At 42.5% G+C, this 22,900-nt stretch overlaps 1 protein-coding gene across 3 annotated transcripts in view; it reads right to left on the bottom strand.

Moving 5' to 3' along the window:
- The window catches only part of NUP153 (nucleoporin 153), a 124,169-nt gene extending 101,912 nt beyond the window's left edge, over positions 1 to 22,257 (bottom strand). For 2 of the 3 annotated variants that reach the window (XM_089682278.1, XM_089682279.1), the window contains exon 1: positions 21,897 to 22,256. In XM_089682278.1, coding sequence (XP_089538404.1) covers positions 21,897 to 22,010 — 114 coding nt within the window. In that variant the 5' untranslated portion in view covers positions 22,011 to 22,256. Of the gene's footprint in view, positions 1 to 21,896 lie in introns of all 3 variants that reach the window. The other variant, XM_089682280.1, reaches the window with a different exon arrangement.
- Between the last annotated feature and the right edge of the window lie 643 nt (positions 22,258 to 22,900).

Raw genomic sequence — 22,900 nt, 5'->3', positions numbered from 1 at the left:
AATTAATATCTATAGTGTTAAATATAACTAACGAGCCATATGGTTAGGGAACACAATATCTGAGAACAAATGAGATCTATAAAAACTTTTAGAGGTTAAATATGGTCAAATTTATTAAAAAAAAAATGCACAGAGCCCTTACAGTGACTTTAAATGTGTTTTAAACTTTTTTTTAACCTACAAACCCTGGCGAAAAAGTATGGAACCAGTCTTGGAAAATGTTCATTCAATTGTTTAATTGTGTAGAAATAAAACGAATTTTCATTTAACATTCCAACCTTCTGGCGCTTCAAAATAAAAAAAAAAAAAGAAAGAAAGCTGTAGTAAGTTGCAACTTTTTACAGCTCAGGCAGAGGAAAAAAATATGAAATGACTCAGTTCTGAGGAAAATATTATGGAATCATGAAAAAAAATCACTACAGTACACCATTAGTACTTTGTTGCACCACCTCTGGCTTTTATAACCACTTGAATTTCCTGAGGCATGGATTTAACTATCGACAAACCGTATTCATCAATCCAGCTCCAACTCTCTCTTATTGCGCTTGCCAGATTAGCTGTGCAGGTTGGAGTCTTGTCACGGACCATTTTTTCATTTCCACCATAGATTTTCAATTGGATTGAGGTCTGGACTATTTGCAGGCCATGCCATTGACATGTCTTTCTTGAAGGAAAGTTTTCATGGATTTTGCCCTATGGCAAAATGCATCAGAAATACGTACATAGGTAGGCGCTAAAATATGTCAGATTTTCTCTTTCACCACATGCAGACAATAAGTGAATTTCTCACTTATTGTGAAAAAAATTATCCCGGTTAAGGTGGTCAAGTAGCGCTTTGTAATCAAATATTGACGACCAGCAACAAGCTCTCCTGGATCAGGCCTCCCAGTCTTCTAACATGAAATGTGGATCCAGGGGTCAGAGATGACTGCCCCCAGTTTTGTGATCACAATACTCTGGGTATAAAAACAGTGGATGGTATCCCAATCCCAAGCTCTCCTCAAGATATAGATATTGCTCCAAGCAGCTCAAGTAAACCAAATAAATTAAAATCCTCCAAGTGTAGTATTTATTGAAAAATTGTAAATAGATAAAATACAGATGCACTCACATGTATTGGTGCCCAAAAACCGACACCAATCTATGCAGCCTGTGTTTATATTATTATTCCTCAGCATTGAATGATTCCACAATTTTTATCCTCTGATCTGCAAAAAAGGTGCAATTGACTGCAGATTTTTTTTTATTTTTTTATGTGTTTCTTAAAGCCAGAAGGTTGGAATGTTAAATGAAAATAGTTTTGAGGCATGTCCGATTGTTTTTTTTTCTACACAATTTACAACTGAATTAATGTTTTCCAGGAGTGGTGATTACATACTTTTTGCCACGGGTTGTACAAACTTGTCATACTTACCTGCATTGTGTACAATGTTTTACACAGAGCAGCCCCGATTGTCCCGTTCTGGGGTCCCTATAGACCTATAACAAGGTAAAAAAGCCACACACAAAGCACTTCTGCCTTTAGAATCACTTCCTTCCCCTGTTGTGGACTACATGTCCCATGAAGAACTGCTCCTCACACATTCACGTGTTCTCAGGAATTTACTGACGTATGAACAGTGTACTGAGCTATATGTGTGATGCACTGTGTATACTGACATGTATGACTGTGTACTGAGCTGTATGTATGCTGCACTGTATTTTCTGATATGTAACCAAATGCATTCTGCATGCAGGTCAACTTATCGGCTGACCAACTAATAAATAATGAAAATAGTTGACAAGTATTTTCATAATCGTTTATGTCAATTAGTTGTTTTAGCCCTACTGTAAACGCTCGTGACACTAAAAGCTCCTAAAAATCTGTGTGCGCATGGACACATAGGATAACATGGAGGGCCATTTACAAGCAAAAAAAAAAAAAAAAGCCAAAGCCCCTGAAAGTGGCGGCAACACAAACACACCCTTTAAACTTTTGCCACAACTTAGATTACAGCCTTATTCCAAAATGGATTAAATTCATTTTTTCCCTCAACGTTCTACAAACAATACTCCATGACAACCCAAAAAAAGTGTTGAAATCTTTGCAATTTATTGAAAATAAAAAAAACAAAAACAAATGTACATAAGTATTCATAGCTTTTTCTCAATACTTTGTTGAAGCACCTTTAGAAACCAATTACAGCCTCAAGTGGTTTTGAGTATGCTGCTATAAGCTTGGCACACCTATTTTTGGGCAATTTCTCCCACTCTGAAGTACCTCTCAAGCTCCATCATGTTAGATGGGGAGTGTCGGTGCACAGCCATTTTCAGATCTCTCCAGAGGTGTTCAATCAGGTTTAAGTCTGGGCCACTCCAGGACATTCATAGAGTTGGCCCATAGCCACTCCTTTATGTGGGCTGTGTGCTTAGGGTCGTCGCTCCGTTGAAAGATGAACAGTCACTGCAGTCTAAGGTGCAGAGCGCTCTGGAACAGGTTTTCATCAAGGATGTCTCTGTACATTGCTGCATTCATCTTTCTTTTGATCCTGACCAGTCTCCTTGTTCCTGCCGTTAAAAAACATCCCCCACAGCATGATGCTGCCACCACCATGCTTCACTGTAGGGATGGTATTGGCCAGGTGGCGGAGAGTTTTGTTTCTCATGGTCTGGAGAGTCCCTCAGGTGTCTTTTGGCAAAATCCAGGCGGGCTGCCATTTGCCTTTTATTGAGGAGTGGCTTCCGTCTGGCCACTCTACTATACAGGCCTGATTGGTGAAGTGCTGCAGAGATGGTTCTAATGGAAGGTTCTTCTCTCTCCACAGAGAAATGCTGGAGCTCTTTCAGAGTGACCATAGGGTGCTTGGTTACCTCCCTGACTAAGTCCCTTCTCCCTCGATCGCTCATTTTGGCCGGGCAGCCCGTTCTAGGAAGATTCCTGGTGGTTTCCAAGTTCTTCCATTTACGGATGATGGAGGCCACTGTGCTGACTGGGACCTTCAATGCTGCAGAAATTTTTCTGTACCCTTCCTCAGATCTGTGCCTTGATACAATCCTGTCTCGGTGGTCTACGGGCAATTCCTTGGACTTCATGGCTTGGCTTGGTTTGTGCTCTGACATGCAATGTTAACTGTGGGACCTTATATAGACAGGTTTATGCCTTTCCAATTCATGTCCAATCAACTGAATTTCCCACAGGTGGACTCCAATCAAGTTGTGGAAACATCTCAAAGATGATCCGTGGGAACAGGATGCACCAGAGCTCAATATTGAGTGTCATGGCAAAGGCTTTTTTATTTTTAATCAATTGCAAAGATTTCAAAACAAAACTTTCACGTTTTCATTATGGAGTATTGTTTGTAGAATGTTGAGGAAAAAAATAAATTTAATTTATTTTGGAATAAGGCTGTAACATAAAATGTGGCAAAAGTACACACACACACACACACACACACACACCTCATTTAAAAGAAACAAAGGCTGCACATGCACAGTGTAAAACCGCTAACCAGCATTTATTAACACATTAAAATGTTACTAAACCCAGGACCCTGCATTTACTATATCTGGTTTCCCACAATAAACGAACATGGACATGCAATTATTTTAGGAACTATAAACTGCTAAATATATGCTCTCAGAAGTATATAGCAGTCTCGCGACTTCTATTGGCGTCCAGCTGAGCACTATTTACAGCTTGTAGGGTTTTCAGTCTCCCCAATTGTCCTATGAGGCTGCAGGACCCCTGACCCTCTGTCTGGGCAGTGCTGATTGGCCCTGTGCTGATTACATGCACTCCCCCCCCCCAAAAAAAAAAACCCTCTAGCAATACACACCAAACTGAGCATGTGCAGCTTGCCCCCAAGTTCTATCAGGAGATGGATTGAGAACAGTAGAAGGGAGGAAATTCAGAAGAGACAGGATCAAACTTTTTTTTTTTAATACACAATGCAGAGGACTATCACAGCGAGTATAACAAACATGCTATACTTTACTGCATATACAGACTGATTTTACTGTTGCAGGTTTAGTAACACTAAGACAGGTACTTACATAGCATAAGTATAAAAATAGCACATAAACAAATGCCACTATCACCTTGGCAGACGTGACATCACTGGTCAAGCCCAGCACATTTCGCCACCAATCATCATCAGGGGACAGGAACATGGGCACAGACTAGTGAAAACCATTGCCCCCTCCTTTCTCTTTCTCCTCCGTGCACCTCCACCACCAGTTATGCTCTCAAATTCAGCAATGGCCCCAAAACGCATCCAAAGTCAAAAAAGCTTGCGTCTCCTTCAACCCTTTTGCTGCCAGCTTCGTACGTAGTTTATCGTCAATTATTTTGATTAGTTGTTCCAGCCCTGAAGTACTGCCTGTGCTAAAGCCAAGCACACTCAGACTTATGTAAGAGGACTGTGTATTGATTGTGTGGCTTTTGAGAGGTGTAAGGTGCTGCACTTGAGGGCATCTGATTTTCAAGGTCACCATCACTCATTTAGAGTTAGGGACACTTCCATTTAGTTATCAGGGTGATTGCCATAAGGTCCTGACAACACACCTACACCTTTAGGTCTCATTTACATGGGCACCGCGGGCCATACAGCATGAATGGGCCATTTGTTTATGCAGCTGGAGCAGTGTGCAGGCAGCCGATGCCACTCTAGGAGGATGCATATCCTGTATAAACCATCCATCCTAATGTGACAAGCGTGCAAGGACAGAAGAGAGGCCCTGGACACACTGTCTGCATTCAAGGCCATTTGTCCAGCCCTGTACACCTGTCATATTAAAATGTACGCACCATTGTAGCATTCAAGCAAGCTGTAGGATTTCAAAATGAAACATTTTATGCAATATTAAAAAGTAATAATTTGGCCCAAATACCACAACTGTTGATTAAATCTACGGTGCCTTGAAAAAGTATTCATATCCCTGAAACATTTTCCACATTTTATTATGTTACAACCAAAAAGGGAAATGTATTTTATTGGGATTTCTGTGATAGACACACAAAGTGGCACATAATTGTGAAGTGGAAGGATAATGATAAATGGTTTTACAAATAAATATCTGAAAAGTAGTGGTGCACCAAAATGAAAATTCGGGTGCCGAAACCGAAAATTCAAAATGCACTTGGTCGAAAACCAAAATGTGCAATTTTTAAAAATGAATATATATTTTTTGGGGGAAAAAATGCACGGATTACAAAAAAAAAAAAAAAAAACAACAATATATACCCCAATTGTTTAGTAAAATATATAAGAGGATGTAACGGCGAGTAAATAGATACCCAACATGTCACGCTTTAAAACTGCGCACGCTCGTGGAATGGCATGAAACTGTGGTAATCTCCATGGGTGATGTTTTCAAATGTCTACAGGTTAGCAGTGTAAAGTTACAGAGGAGATCTAGTGTGAGAATTATTGCTCTTGCTCCGACGTTCGTGGTGATACCTCACGTGTGGTTTGAACACCATTTACATATGTGGGCATGGCCTACGTATGCGTTCACCACTATGTGCGAGCACGGGGGCACTTTAAACTTTTTTTTTTAATTTAATTTTTTTTTTGCACGGTTCCTTTTAAAAAAAAATTGTAATCACTTATTCTTATCACAAGAAATGCATGCATCCCTTGTGATAGAAATAATTAGTGACATTATGGAGAGATATGGGGTCAATAATACCCCACATCTCTCCTCTACAATGTAAAGCATTAGATAAAAAGAAAAATGGCCAAAACCAGAAGTCTTCCAAGGGCATAGAGATGTGTGTCAGCCATCTTTCCTCATCTCTATGCCGGGATCGATGGTTTCTCAGGTAAGACAGAACTACTGAGCAGCGGCTGAACGGGTGGCGGGGTTTATTCAGTACCTACATCGGTGCTTTATTTTTTTTATTTCGGCTGACAGCCGAAAGGTGTGGTTTCGGCCACCGGAATTTTGGTGCATCCCTACTGAAAAGTGTGGCGTGCATTTGTATTCAGTCCACTTGAGTCATTACTTTGTAGAATCACCTTTCACTGCAATTACAGCTGCAAGTCTTCTGGGTATGTCTCTCCCAGCTTTGCAAATCTAGAGAGTGAAATTTTTGCCCATTCTTTTCAAAATAGCTCAAGCTCTGTCAGACTGGATGGAGAGCGTCTGTGAACAGCAATTTTATAGTCTTGCCACAGATTCTCAATTTGATTTAGGTCTGGACTTTACCTGGGCCATTCTAACACATGAATATGCTTTGATCCAACCCATTCCATTGTAGCTCTGGCTGTATGTTTAGGGTCGTTGTCCTGCTTGAAGATGAACCTCCTCCCCAGTCTCAAGTCTATTGCAGACTAACAGGTTTTCTTCTATGGATTTCCCTGTATTTGGCTCCATCCATCTTCCCATCAACTCTGACCAGCTTCCCTGTCCCTGCTGAAGAAAAGCATCCCCACAACATGATGCTGCCACCACCATGTTTCATGGTGGGGATGGTGTGTTCAGGGTGCTGTGCAGCGCTCGTTTTCCGCCACACATATCTATCTTTTGCTTTTAGGCAAAAAGTTAAATTTTAGTCTCCTCTGCCCAGAGCACCTTCTACGTTTGCTGTGGCCCCCACATGGCTTCTCACAAAGCGCAAATGGGACTTCCTATGGCTTTCTTTCAACAATGGCTTTCTTCCTGCCACTCATCCATACAGATCAGATTTGTGGAGTGCACGACTAATAGTTGTCCTGTGGACAGATTCTCCCACCTGAGCTATAGATCTCTGCAGCTCCTCCAGAGTTACCATCGGCCTCTTGGCTGCGTCTCTGATTAATGCTCTCCTTGCCCAGCCTGTCAGTTGAGGTGGACAGTCATGTCTTGGTAGGTTTACAGTTGTGCCATACCCTTCATACCCTTTCATTTTCAGATGATGGATTGAACAGTGCTCCGGGAGATGTTCTAAGCTTGGGATATTTTGTTTTATTACCTAACCCTGCTTTAAACTTTATCCCTGACCTGTCTGGTGTGTTCCTTGTCCTTCATGATTCGGTTTGTTCACTAAATGTTCTCCAACAAACCTCTGAGGGCTTGACTGAACAGCTGTATTTATACAGAGATCAAAATACACACAGGTAAACTCTTATTTACTAATTAGGAGACTTCTGAAGGCAATTGGTTCCACAAGATTTTAGTTAGGGGTATCAAAGTAAGGGGGGCCAAATACAAAATGCACGCCACACTTTTCAGATATTTGTAAAGATTTGTGAAAACCATTTATCATTTTCCTTCCACTTCACAATTATGTGCCACTTTGTGTTGGTCCATCACATAAAATCCTGATAAAATACAATTACGTTTTGGTTGTAACATGACAAAATGTGGAACATTTCAAGGGATATGAATACTTTTAAGGCACTCGTAAAATAATGAATTAGTGTTGCGCCAGTCTGTAAGACATATAAACATTTGTAGATATAGAATAGTGGTACAAACTCAAAAATAAATAGTGCCTAATCGTGAAAAAAAACAGTCAAAAGAGTCTCTCAGTGCTCAATAATCCAAATGGCTAAAAGTTCTTGAGCTTACACTGGTATATAGTGCTCCACACAAAATTGCATTCACTGCCCCTCCACCTGGAATAAGATGCCCACTCACCTCAAGTTGTGGACCTGTCAATCTTTTGAGGGGAGTAAACAAACTAAAATAATGTGGTTGCATAAGTGTGCACACCCTTTTATAACTGGGGATGTAGCGGTCTTCAGAATTAAGCAATCACATTCAAAATCATGTTAAATAGGAGTCAGTACACACCTGCCATCATTCAAAGTGCCTCTGATTAAGCCCAAATAAAGTTCAGCTGTTCTAGTAGGTCTTTTCTGACATTTTCTTAGTTGCATCCTACAGCAAAAGCCATGGTCCTCAGAGAGCTTCCAAAGCATCAGAGGGATCTCATTGTTAAAAGGCATCAGTCAGGAGAAGGGTACAAAAGAATTTCCAAGGCTTTAGATATACCATGGAACACAGTGAAGACAGTCATCATCATGTGGAAAAAAAACATGGCGCAACAATGACATTACCAAGAACTGGAAATGTCATCCAAAATTGATGAAAAGACGAGAAGAAAAACTGGTCTGGGAGGCTGCCAAGAGGCCTACAACAACATTAAAGGAGCTGCAGGAATATCTTGTAAGTACTGGCTGTGTGGTACATGTGACAACAATCTCCCGTATTCTTCATATGTCTGGACTGTGGGGTAAATTGGCAAGATGGAAGCCTTTTCTTTTGAAGAAAAACATCCAAGCCCGGCTAAATTTTGCAAAAACAGATCTGAAGTCTCCCAAAAGCATGTGGGAAAATGTGTTATGGTCTGATGAAACCAAGGTTGAACTTTTTGGCCATATGCCCAAAAGATATGTTTTGACCATAAACAACACTGCACATCACAAAAAACACCATACCCACAGTGAAGCATGGTGGTGACAGCATCATGCTTTGGGGCTGTTTTTCTTCAGCTGGACAGGGGCCATAGTCAAGGTGAAGGGAATTATGAACAGTTCCAAATACCAGTCAATAATGGCACAAAACCTTCAGGCTTCTGCTAGAAAGATGAACATGAAGAGGAATTTCATCTTTCGGCATTACAACGACCCAAAGCATACATCCTAATCAACAAAGGAATGACTTCACCAGAAGATTAAAATTCTGGAATGGCTCAGCCAGAGCCCAGACTTAAATCCGATTGAAAATCTGTGGGGTGATCTGAAGACGGCTGTGCACAGGAGATGCCCTCTCAATCTGACAGATTTGGAGTGTTTTTGCAAGGAAGAGTGGGCAAACATTGCCAAGCCAAGATGTGCCATGCTGATAGACTAATAACCAATACCCAGTGCTGTAATAAAATCAAAAGGTGCTTCAACAAACAATTAGTTTAAGGGTGTGCACACTTATGCAACCATATTATTTTAGTTTTGTATTTTTACTTCCCTCCACCTAAAAGATTTCAGTTTGTTCAACTGAGTTGTACAGTTTATAGGTTACATTAAAGGTGGTAAGTTCTGAAATGACTTATCTTGGTCTCTTTTTTTACATCACAGAAACCTGACATTTTAACAGGGGTGTGTAGACTTTGTATATCCACTGTAGGTCTATCAAGCATAATTCCATACATGAACTCCAGACGGCAGCAAAGGACTTGTAATGTATGTTAATAAGGATGGTAATAGTGATAACCAACAGGGATCTCTTCTCCACTTATGAATCACAAAGTATGCACTCACAATATTGCATTGTAAAAACTGGGTATCACCATATACATCCAAATTTCCAGTCCACGGCTACGTAACCGGAAGGGACGTCACTTCCGGTTACCGAGCAGCGGACCAGAAGTTCCGATGTATATGCGGATACCCAGAGGACCCTGCTGGTTACCGCTATTAGCATCCTTGCTAACATACAGTAGAAATCCTTTGCTGCTGTCTGGAGTTCGTGTATGGAATTATCATGCTTGATCTATGTAGTTATATCGGTTCACAACTTGAGTTGAGCATCCATCCTATAAAAGGTGGAAGGGCACTGAATGCAGTTCGGTGTGGAGCACTATATACCAGTGTAAGTACTAGAGTTTATAGCCATTTGGCTTATTGAGCACTGAGATACTCCTTTTGACACTATTTTTGCACTATTAGACACTGTTTATTTTTTCATTTTAATTTTGTACCACTATGGTGTGAATTCATTTATGTATACTATATATCTGCAAAATGTTTTTAAGTCTTATGGAGTAGCACAACACGAATTCATTATAATTTTACACTGTGTGTGAGAACAGTCTAAGTGTTTTTTGCAGCAACTCGCATTTTGATAATTTAATCGCTAGCCCGACGCCCTATAACAAACACTGCTGCACAAAATCACACACACGATTTTGCATTTCTGGGTAGGGGGCACACGCACGCCCTGCCCGCGACTCCATTGGCTGCTTCAGCTGTCGATCACCGGGTCACGTCCGGAGATTCCCCGCCGGTACCCGGCGATTGCCGAATATCACTGACGGGGGGGGGGGGGGTTGGGAAGAGGTCCGTATGTAAACAACACAGGTCTCTCCCCTGTCAGCTCTAGCATACTGCTTTGTATGTAATACAGAAAGCAGTTTGTTTACACTGTAAAGAAAAAAAAAAAACCCGCCCAGTTAGACCTTTGATCAACCCAGATATTAACCCCTTCCTGCCCAGTGTCAGTAGTGTCAGTGCTTTTTATTAGCACTGAGCACTGTATTAGTGTCACTGGGGATGTCATTGACAGTTATTCATCCCCCCCACCCATGTCAGGACAATTTCATTTAGGTTCAGTGTTGCATGACTGCGCAATTGTCAGTTAAAGTAATACAATGCCGTATCACAAAAAATTAGCTGGTCAGGGGGGGGGGGGATCCTCTGGAGAGCAAGTAGTTAATCATTTAATTACTACTCTGTTAGGTATATTATTTAAGTTTGTGGTAGCGCACATTGTTTTTTAAAGTTTTTTTAAAGGCACCAAATAGCTTTTCAGACAGTTCATTTTAAGCTAAATATTGCTAACATTGGTAAATATGTTTTTGTCAGTGCACTCAAATTTAAGATTTGTTGACAAAATATCCTTTGGCTTTCCCAACAGTGACTGCGTAAAAACACCCTTCGGTAAAAGTAACACTTTGAAAAAGGGCCCTCAATCAATAGCACTATAGACCAGATCATGCACAAATGGGAATTTTCCAGCACCGAACAGCTGCAAACATCATGCAACAAATACTACTTGTTTTCAAAGCTCATCTGTGAACAGCAAAGCACAGAAGCTTTTCAGAGGGAAACCCTGCAGTAAACAGAAAGACAGGCAGAAACAAAAATGTTATGCAAGTTGAATTTCTGAATTTTTAAATTCGCATTACAGGAAGTTGTATAAAAACAAAAAGCAAATATGTAACTTTTAAAACCATCTCTGATGCTTCCTGCTATTTCATTCATTTAAACCAGGAATAAACAAACCGTACTAGCCAGTGCAGCTAGGGAAATCTCCTGCCAAATAGGATATTCTGTATGAGTAGCCAGGAGGTAAAAAGGTCAAAAGCATACACCTGTAAACTACTGACCCATTCACTGCTTTTCCACCGCCCTATAGCAGAAATACTGCTTAAGGGCGGCAAGGGTGCATAAAATCACGCGTATATATATGTAATTTTGTATTTCTGGGTAGGGGGCATGTGCGAGCTGCACCTGCCTCACCTGTGGATCACTGGTTCCCGGCCAGTGATTCCCCGCCGGCACCCGGTGATCGCCGTGTATCACCAAACGGGGGAGAGACCTGTATGTAAATAACACAGATCTTTCCTGTCAGCAGAGCCATACAAAGCAATGTGCTTACATAGTAAAGCACACCACAGTTAACCCTTTGATTGCCGCACAGGTTAACCCCTTCCTGCAAAGTGTCATTAGCACTTATTGTATTGGTGTCACTGGGGATGACAGTGCCGCTATAAGTCGCTGATTGAGGGGTGTATGTGTGTGTGGAAAAAAAAAAAAAAAAAAAAAAATATCAAGTATCTAGACCAGGGGTGGGCAAACTTTTTGACTTGAGGGCCGCAATGGGTTCATATATTGGACCCGGGGGCCGGACCAAGAGTAGATGAATGATGTGTATGTGTCATCCATAGTAAGTATAGTAATATTCCCCCATAGTAAGCATAGTAATTAATCCCCCATATAGTAATTCATCCCCCATATAGTAATTCGTCCCCCATATAGCAATTCGTCCCCCATATAGCAATTCATCCCCCACATAGCAATTCATCCCCCACATAGCAATTCATCCCCCACATAGTAATTCATCCCCCACATAGTAATTCATCCCCCATATTAATTCATCCCCCATATAGTAATTCATCCCCCATATAGTAAGTCCCCCATATAGTAAGTCCCCCATATAGTAATTCATTCCCCATATAGTAAGTCCCCCATATAGTAAGTCCCCCATATAGTAAGTCCCCCATATAGTAAGTCCCCCATATAGTAAGTCCCCCATATAGTAAGTCCCCCATATAGTAAGTCCCCCATATAGTAATTCATTCCCCATATAGTAAGTCCTCCATATAGTAATTCATTCCCCATATAGTAAGTCCCCCATATAGTAATTCATTCCCCATATAGTAAGTCCCCCATATAGTAATTCATTCCCCGTATAGTAAGTCCTCCATATAGTAATTCATTCCCCATATAGTAAGTCCCCCATATAGTAATTCATCCCCCATATAGTAATTCATCCCCCATATAGTAAGTCCCCCATATAGTAAGTCATTCCCCATATAGTAAGTCCCCCATATAGTAATTCATTCCCCATATAGTAAGTCCTCCATATAGTAATTCATTCCCCATATAGTAAGTCCCCCATATAGTAAGTCCCCCATATAGTAATTCATTCCCCATATAGTAAGTCCCCCATATAGTAATTCATTCCCCATATAGTAAGTCCCCCATATAGTAAGTCCTCCATATAGTAATTCATTCCCCATATAGTAAGTCCCCCATATAGTAAGTCCCCCATATAGTAAGTCCCCCATATAGTAAGTCCTCCATATAGTAAGTCCTCCATATAGTAAGTCATTCCCCATATAGTAAGTCCTCCATATAGTAATTCATCCCCCATATAGTAAGTCCCCCATATAGTAATTCATCCCCCATATAGTAAGTCCCCCATATAGTAAGTCCCCCATATAGTAAGTCCCCCCTGTGTCAATTCACTTACCTTTGCTCCGCGCGTTCCTCTCGTATTCCCGCGCCGTTCTGGTCTTCAGGGAGGACTGTGAGAGAAGAGTTCGTCACGCTGCCCCGCCTACATCGTGACAGCTGCAGAGTCCTGACGCCCGAGAGGAGGGAGGGGGCGGCCATCCGAGAGGAGGGGAGGGGAGAGGAGGAGAAGAGGAGAGGAGGCCGCCCGCCCGAGAGGAGGGAGGGGGCGGCCATCCGAGAGGAGGGGAGGGGAGAGGAGGAGAAGAGGAGAGGAGGCCGCCCGCCCGCCCGAGAGGAGGGAGGGGAGCGGGCGCCCGGCACGCATCTAAGTTTGTAAAGAGCCGCGGCTTGCCGACCACTGGCCTTGCGGGAGCCTAGCTCCGCGGGCCGGATTAAAAGGTCCGCCGGGCCGTATACGGCCCGCGGGCCGTAGTTTGCCCATTGCTGATCTAGACCACCATTTGTAGAAGATGCTATACCTTTTACGTATACTAATTAAAGCGGAGGTCCACCCAAAAGGGGAAGCGCCACTTTAAAGGACTGCTCCCCCGCTCCCCATCAAGGATTGGCACCTTTGGGGGGCGGGAGCGGGTACCCAAATTTGACAGGTAATGGCTCCCAATTGTGGTCGGACTGCCTAGGCGATCAGAAATGGAAGGTGTCCTCCCTCCTTTCCTCCCCATAGTCTTTTGGGACATGTGACAAGTCCCAGAAGACTACAGGACCATTCATGAAGTGCAATGCTATTCGTGCAATGGGTACCCGGCTGTGAAGCCACAAGCAGTCACAGCCAGTGAAACGGGCTGTGGGGGACACACTACGGGAGGAGGGACAGGTAAGTGGCTGTTTTTTCTTTTTTTTTTTTTTAAAGTCAGCAGCTACAGCAGGAACATAAATTTCATTTGGGTGCAGCGTTGCATGATTTAAATTGTCAGTTAAAGTAACATTGCACCGTAAAAATGGCCTGATCGGGGGGGGGGGGGGGGGTAAATCCTCTGAAGGGCAAGTGGTTAAAGTCCATTACCAGTGGTTCTTCAGCCAAGGAATAAAGGATTTAAAGGACAGCACCTGCAAATACTGTAGCTGCTGACTTAATAGGACACTTGCCTGTCCAGGGATCCAATGCTATCCTCAGATGAGCCAGCTCTTCAGCCATTTTTGGGTCTAGGCGCCAGCACCTTTACTTTCAGAAGCCAACTGACAGCTTGCAGCTCCCCAGTGCAAATGCACAAGTCGTGCTCAGCTTTGTGAATGGTCCCACAGCTTTTTGGGACCTGCGATGCGTCCCAGAAAGATGCAGGGGAAGGAGGGGGGGGGGGGCGGGGTGGAAATCTTCCGCTTAGACATGTTTTCTGTGTGCCGCTTAGGCCCATTTAACATTCCTAGAAAGTCCCAATAATCTTGCAGTTTTTCAGTTTCCACTAAGTTCAGGTCCACCCCAATACAAATTTGCTTTACACTACTGTATGTACTTAAAGGCTACAGTACTTTTGGTACAGTTGTCCTTTAATTATTTTCCCCACCCTCCTAAAATGCAGGCAAGCTGGTAATATCTTCCTCCCTCCCTGCTCTCAAACTATTCATCAAGTGGCCCTGCCTAGCTTTGCACAGCCTTTGCAACAAAAATACACTGGACAGGTCTACTTGCTACTGTGCACACGTGCTGTGGCCTAGTTCACCCCTATAGAGGAGCCATACTCAGCGGGCATGAATTCACCAGTGGAGTACAGCTTATCCAAAGAAATTCCTTAACGAGTAGGGTTGAAGAGAAAAAGTCTCAAGAACAAAGAGGAAAGCAAGTATTCTACCAGGCAGCCTGCATTCTAAGACAACTGTACTGAGACTTTATGTGGTACAATATTTAAATCCGCTTGCATGAAAAAAATTGTTTTTACTTTTAAAGCCCAAGAAATGTTAGCACCCTTCTCCTCAGTGTTTGTAAATGGTCACGCCAAGTGCTCACTCACAGGTGTGGCCATTACTATTGCTCCTCCGACAACCGATCTGCGGTGCATCACTTAACAGGCCTGCTGACCGACAAGGTCAATTTTGCCTCTATTGCGATGTTAAAAGTATTACACTCTTAAGTCACCATAAAGCCTCTTGTTTTTAAAAGCCCCAGACATGCCTTAAAGCACCTCTGATTTAAATATGGTTTTTGTAAAAAAAAAAATTTTTATCTGGACAAGTAGATTATTGTCATGAAGGACAAGTGGATTGGGGCCCCGATTTAGTCCCCGGACAAGTTTTTCAAAAATTTCCACACCGCTGGTAACTTAACAAGTTGTGAATAAAATCAATTATTTTATCTATACATCTCTTATATGACTAGTACCTGTAAAGTTCCATTCCCTTGTCCTCCAAACTAGTAACGTATGTCAAAAGGAATGAGGTACCATAATACTGATTAGGATTCAGCATTAATTTTTTTCATGGGCACATTTATTGCCATGACATCATCAGTAGTTCTCCAAACCTATCTATGGCTGCAGGAATGAAAAAAAAAAAAAAAAAAATCTGTGGAGGTACCCTAAATCACTTCCAAAAGGACATTAAGTGTTCCTCACAGAGCTACATCTATGATTCTTTTGACCTGTACTTGGTGATGGGAATGCTACTACTACACTATGAAATTCATGAAGATCAAGCATTTTCTGGCACATTTTGTTTACAAGTTTAAATCAGTATTTACTAGAAAATTACTTGTAATCCCCAAACAAATAATAATATATATATATATATATATATAAATATAAAACTTTATTATTATACAGGATTTATATAGCACCAACAGTTTGCTCAGCGCTTTTATATTAAATATATATATAATTTTTTTTTTTTTTTTTTAGCAAAGACACTAGAGAATAAAATGGCAATCGTAGCAACTTTTTTTTATGTCACATGGTTTTTCAAAAGCTTTTTTAAAAAAGTACACTTTCATGAATGAAAATAAAAATCCTATATCCCAATTTTTGTAAAAAAATGAAATGGAGGATGTTACGGTGAGTAAATACCCAACATGTCCCACTTTAAAACTGCACATGACCGTGGAATGGCGACAAACTACGGTGCTTAAAAATGTCCATAGGCGATGCTTTAAACTTTGAAAGGTTACCTGTTTAGAGTTACGGAGGAGGTCTAGCACTAGAATTATTGCTCTCACTCCAATGTTCACAGTGGTACCTCACATGTGTGCTGTTAACAACATTTACATATGCATGCGCGACCTACGTATGGGTTCACTTCTGTGAGCTAGCATGGAGGGAGAGGGGCCCATAAAAATGCTTTCATTTTTACACTGTATCTTTATTTTCTAATAACTTTTACTCCTATTACAAGCAATGTAAACATCCCTTTTAATAGAAAGGCGCACGACAGGTCCTCTTTAAGGAGAGATCTGGGGTCAAAAAGACCCCAAATCGCTCCTTTACCTTTTAAAGCAAAAGATAAACAATTTTTTAATATTTTGCTTTAAAAAAGAAAAAAAACTTGTTTACATCCAGCCCATCATGACTTCACTCTGGTCCTCCAACGCCGTAGAGGCAATGAGATTAGTAACGGTTTTAAACAGTAATGCAGGCCATAGACAGGTCGTCTACGGCCGGCATTTAATTACTTCTGTCCCTTGCAGAGAGCTGCGATATTATATTTGACATGAAAAAGTATTGTGGTTGCAACAATGTATCTATTTGTGTCCATTTCGGATACAGATATTTTTATTTGGATACAAATAGATACATTGTTGCAACCGCAATACTTTTTCATGTCAAATATAATAGCGGACTGGAATTCTTTCTTGCAGGTCATGGCTCATGTGCAGATTTTTTATTGGTAAAACGATCGGCCGATTCGCCCATCATTGCCGACAAAATCGGCTGATTTTTTGCCAACTTTACCGCTAAATTTTTTTTTACCAAAAACCCCGAAAAATGTCCGACCAATTAACGGTGCGAAAAATCAGCTGATTTTCGACCCGTCTATGGTGGCCTGCATAAGCGCAAGAAATACCAGTGAGCGGGGGGGGGGGGGGGGGCATTCTCTCCTGCCACTACTTAAAACAGTTTAGTGGCTAATGAGCATCTCAAACTGCTTTCATCAGTAAGCCAGCTGCTGGCAAGAAGAAAAAAAAAGAAAAAAAGGATATCGGTGTTATGGCTGATATCTTCAGCCGTAACCCTGGTATACCACTCCAAAACCGCAACATTTTCTATATACTGCGGTCTTCAAGCGGGAACGCATGCAAGACACCATCACAAAATCTGTCTATACGCCAAAAGCAAGTTGGTCGTAATAACAAGAATAAAAAAGGGCCACAATACAATATTACCAAAAGAAAGTCTTGCTTGTACTAAAAAACAAATTGTATTACTTTGTTGTCCAAAGGAATTAAAACGTTTTTAATACACAGGCCTATATCAGAAATGTAAAACTGCGCCGGTCCATACAGGTGTGAGAGCTTAAAGCAGAACGTAACCCAAAAGGCTTCGTTTTAAGCCAAGTATTAGATAATGTGCATACTAGCACAAATATGACAATCTTGCAGGGCTGCATTTACTACTACTTTAAGATACTTTGCCACAGATCGGAGAAAGAGGAAAATATGCTGAAGGCTTCATCTGCTCTACACAGCACTAATGTGATGTCAGCACTGCATATACAAATACAATGAGATGGTATACAACCCATTCCTATATTTAAACAACTTTGATGGCATGACAGCTAAACATACGAGACACTGTAGAAAAATACAGAGAAAGGTTCAGGTAAGCCATGAGATGGGCTTCACAAACATATTTCTGTTTTGCCTACAGTCCAGCTTTATAACTACTATGCTCAAAACTTCTGCATCTTAAAAAGTTTAAACCAACATTTCCCACAATAATGAATGCAATTCTGCATAAACACTACAAATAGAAGATTCCTCAGAAATGTATAAATATCAAATCTAAATACTACCATTGACAGTAATCTAGCAAAAACTAAACAGTAAAGCAGCAATAACACATTACTGTGATTTGGACTTCCACGTGTGCTATCTGGTATAAGAAATGTGCACATGTTCAAGAAGCCACCATGTGTCTGCCGAGAACACACCCCCAAGTCCATACAATTTTACTACATAATATAAATGAGTGGAGAGGATACAGTTGGAAAACCATGCACAACATGTAAAGAAAATAAAAATAAATGAATGAAAGAGTGTTCAAATAAAACATACAATTTTGTAGATTAGATAAAGGTGAACCTTTCCTTTAATGGTTTACAATAAATAGAAATGATAGAGCATCTACATTTGACAGCTTGTTCCCATCAGATGTGCCCGTGTGCAGCTTATAACACAAGCATGGATACATTTACACTAAATATACACCTATTTAGCACTATTGCTTCGTTTCCTTGCTTCCTGTAATTTAACTCCATCTTGCATTTTCTAACTTAATTTCCTTTAACCCTTTCCTTGCCATGTAGCAGAATAGTAATGGCATGTAAACAGACTCTGGGAGTTTGTTTACTCTTTCTCTGTGGGCTATTGGCTCTCTCCTAAAATTAATTTGGGCGGTAAAGACGCCTGATCACTTCAACCTGTGGTAGGTGCCGCCCCCCCCAACCCACCATGTGTCCTGGGCTTACCCATTTCTCCTGTGAGCCTTGGACCACTGTGGCAGGTGCCAGGAAGGCAAGAAGCAGGAGTTGAGAAAGCATCAATTCACTGATATTCCCTGCAAAGAATAATCCTGGATTTAAACGCCATCGCTCCTTGGCCTCAGTGGCTGGAGAAGAAGCTGACCAACCATGAGCTATGTTGTCAGCTTCAAAAGAATGGAGAGGTGATATAGATCCCCCATGCCTGTTAAAAGGAGAAGTAGGGCCAAAGCTAAATTGCCTCTACTGCTCCTACGGATCACAGGAGTGCACTTTGTTGTGGATTCCTGTGATCCATTTTCATCCGACAACAGGATAAAGCCCAGTGTCAGATGATGCCACTCAGCCAGTACAGGATCTGGAAAGATCCTGACTTTACAGTTGGGATCCACCCAGATGCTTAGACTGGCAGCTGTATCAGTCACTCACCGCCCACAATTTTACCCCCATGTCATTTTCGACGGGCAGTAACACTGCCGAAAGCAACAGATTAAGGTAGATGGGCCTACAATGCAGAGTTGCAGCTTTTCAGAGTTAAAAAGGCATTGAGAAGGAGACATACCGCCTCCCAGCCACCTGCCCTCCAAAAAGTAATCAACCACTGATCATTTTTCAGAGGGATGGCAAGTGCTGCCACTAGTGTAAACAAGCCCTATGTCTGTTCAAGCCTGAAGATGGCTATTGTAAAGCACTGTGCAAACTGTTGGCACTATATAAATCCTGTATAATAATGGATTTTTTTTTTTTTTTTTAAATCAGCAAGCCAGAAATTTGAGGTAGATTAAATTATCTTTACTGTACTACTGTATTCGGACAGCAGAGACTCCTCAGTGCTGCAGCTGTTTGATGTGCTGGTCAAGTGAAAATTTCCCAACATTCCCATTCAACAGAAGCCAATCACTAGATCAACTTCTCTCCAGTGAGAGAGAAATTCAGCTGATCCATGCTGGATCGGCCAAATTGTGATTCATCTATAGCCAGCTTTATAGTACCTACAAAATATAGCATAAAGAAAAACACATTATAGGGAGAAATTCAATAAGGCCCCCTTCAAGTAGGAGATTCAATCAGGTCCACCTGTCAGTATTTTTAGGCAGACCCGATCAGATAGTCTGTTCAGCCCTATGGACAGGTGGGTATAAATGGACTTGTGTTCGTTTACACCCGCCTACCTACAGGATCGATTAAAAAAAAAGAAAAAAAAAAAAAGTTGTGCCAAAAACATCAGTGACAATTTTGGTTCTGACAGCGACTTGTGCGCCCAATTCAGGTAGTTCCAATTTCTGCCACTTCTATTCTGTTCAACAACACCTGCACCATATTCAAAATAAAATACTGACAGTTCGTATCTTACAAAAGTTGAGCTAATTATGGGCAACTTTATTTTCGCATACAGAGACAAATTTTTCAAGTGTCTTGCATGCATTCTAAAAATGACACAACATGCATCAAATTCGGGTTTTAGACAGGTACATGAATTTGAAGCACCCCAGTTTTAGAACAAAGCAAAAATACCAGTACACCACAGATCTCCAGAGGGATCCAAAGCTTTACTGAGCGATCGCATCATTAAAATAGAAGCAATGTTTTAGAGCATTGCAGGCATGTGCTTGATGAAGGGGTACTGCAAGGCTCTGAAACATTGCTTCTATTTGAAAGGATAAGTTCACCTTCTTATGGTGAAACATATTCCCATTCCGGCAGCCACTCTGCAATCCCAGCCCTCTGTGTGACAGCAGTATAGAAAAGTTCTCTGTACCAACTCTCGCTTTTTGAAAAGAGCGTGGCTGTGAGGGGCTCTACCCACACGGATGCATCATCCATTTACAAAGTAATGTGAATTAATCAGTACTGACAATTTGCGGCTGTTGGCTTGTAATTCTCAATGAACTACCACGGCGCTGTTGAGTGCTCTGGTAGTTCATTGATTTCTTCCTGTTGGTGTAAAGCTGCCTGCTCATATGATGTTCAATGTATGGACAGACAGCTCACACTTACAGTATGCAGGAGTCCTGCATGACACCAGCGATCTACAGCAATTTAAAGGCTCCTTTAAAAAAAATGCTAATTTTTTACCCTAAAAAAAAAATTGCATTTTTTTATATCTTTTAAGTGAACTTATTGTTTAAAGTGGAGTTCCAGTCTCCCTCTAAAAAAATTAAAAGTCAGGAGCTACAAATACTGTATCTGCTGGCCTTTAATATAAGAACACTTACCAGTCCAGCGATCCAGCAATGTCCTCACCTGAGCCGATTCATCAATTGGCTTCGGGTGCAGGAGCTGGCATCCTGGGTAAGGAAAACTGGTAGTGAATGCTTGCGGCTTCACAGCTGGTTTCCTACTGAGCATGCCATGCTGCACTGCGTAGCTGGTCCCATATCCAAAGAACAAAGGTGTACCACTCAATCCAGATCAATCCACAACAGGTGGAGGCTCTGGCTCACTGCCACACACGATGCAATAGGAAGGGTCAGCCGCACACCGCAGGATAGAAGAATATAGTGTGTATTTATTAATCCACAGGACACACAAAACACCAGGACATGAATACAGGAATAACAGGTCCTGTATTTATGTCCTGGCATTTTGTGTGTCCTATGGATTAATAAATACACACTATATTCATCTATCTTCCAGTGTGTGGCTGACCCTTCTTCCTATGGCTGGTCCTGTAGCCTTCTGGGACCTGTGTGTACCAAAAGGCTGCCCGGGGGAGGGGCTGAAAGATCTCCGCAGCCTGGTACCCGCTCCTTCCTCCTCCCCAAATGTGAAAGTGGAGGAGGCAAAAAAGCAGAACTTCCCCTTTTGGGTAAAGTTCTGCTTTAAGGATGTGATCGCTTGATATGCTTTAGACCATTCTGGAGATCCATGATGACCTGGTGACCCATTTTCACTTTGATTACCTCTGGTTTCCAGCCGGTGGTCCCTGCAGCACCCATTTATACTCACAGCCCCCTTGTAGAAGCGTGTGCGTTGGGAATAGTGTGTTGGAATCCACATGCAAGACACTTTTACAAAATCTCTCTGCGCCAGACTTTTGAATTCCAGGGCACATACTTCCCTTGCCTCAATCTTCCACCATGGCACCTAGATGAGGCGGACGTCACGCTCCTTCTGGCGAGATCCTCTGGAAGGCAGAGCAGTTTGAATTTGGCCAGAACATCCTCTTAACCTGGACTGGCTTCTTACAAGATCTGGGGTACTCATGGCTTCCCAGGAATCTCGCCGAAGGGTAGTGACATCGCCCTGCAATGAGGAACACAACAGAAAGGTAAGCAGCTCATCTTTATGGTCACAGGTCCAAGGGTAGAGCAGTACTGGGCACCATTTCTATGGTTGGTCCTGATGAACCCTGGAACTACAGAAAGTCAGCTTCATAGGTCCCTGAAATGAAACACAAACTGTCTGAGCTGCTCTATGGTAAGCAGAGGAACTTCCAGGCGAGCCGTTAGAGTAGGCCCGGGGTGATCAATGCGGCACACAGGACCGGCACAGGTCACATGTCCGGCAAGACACACAGCCACACATACACATAGGAAGCGCACACACCTGCTGGTTCTGCGGGCGGTTCTTGGTGTACGGGGTCCTTCCAGAACTCAGGTGGTACCGCCGGCTCCGGATTTTGCCTCCCGTGCCTAACCCTCCTCCTCCGGCTGCCGCCATCCGGCCGACTCCTCCTCGGGTCACTCCGGCCCGAGGCTCTGCCGTCCCGCTGTACAGGTCTGTAGACAAGGCAGTCAGCAGAGGCGCTCTTCCCCGAGTCCGGAGAAGCGGGACAGTCTGGTCCTAGGTCTGGCGCCCGCCGAACTCCCTGCTCGGTGTACCACGAACACGGGCCCTCCACTCCTCTCGGTTTACCGCCTGCCTGGAACTGCGCTCGTGCAATTCCTGTGACGCAATGACGTCTCGGCGCGCACTGGCCGACGGGAAGCGTAGTTCGCTCGTGCGGAGGGAGAAAGGAAAGAAGTAAGTGCGGGACGTTCCAGAGCGGTTCGTGACGTGAGGTTGCGTAATGGGCCGCGTGCGTCTTCCGCTCTGGGCTGGTGATTGGTGGCTGGTGGAGGCGGGGCGTGAGAAAATGGAACTGGGCTGGCTGTATCGTGCAATTCCTGGTTTACGATTTCCAGGAGGGAGATTCAGCTCTGTTATCTGGGAAGAACGTTGGCTGAGGCTCAGAGCCCAGTTATTGCAGATTGCTCCGCTGAGCCTGACCTCACCCCTCACACAAACCTGACCACTGCGAACGGGGATCACAAGTGAGAGCAGATGGAGGATGGAGGGGTCAGTGTGATGTGGGAAGCTGAGCTACACTGCGCCTGACCCCGACAAACCAAACGTGCTTCTTAACCACTTCCTTCCAGAGGATTTACCCCCCTTTCTGGCCAGGCCATTTTTTTTTGCAATATTGCGCTGCATTACTTTAACTGACTATTGTGCAGTCATGCAACACTGCACCTAAATTTATTTTTTTTCACATAAATATAGCTTTCTTTTGGTGGTATTTAATCGCCACTGGGTGTTTTATTTTTTTGCGCTATAAACAAAAAAAGAGC

Source organism: Staurois parvus, unplaced genomic scaffold (assembly GCF_062004578.1).
Source record: "Staurois parvus isolate SC_StPar_1 unplaced genomic scaffold, SC_StPar_1.0 ptg000287l, whole genome shotgun sequence".
NCBI lineage: Eukaryota > Metazoa > Chordata > Amphibia > Anura > Ranidae > Staurois > Staurois parvus.
Note: the sequence above shows the minus strand (reverse complement) of the source record. Positions and strands in the feature narration are given on the sequence as shown.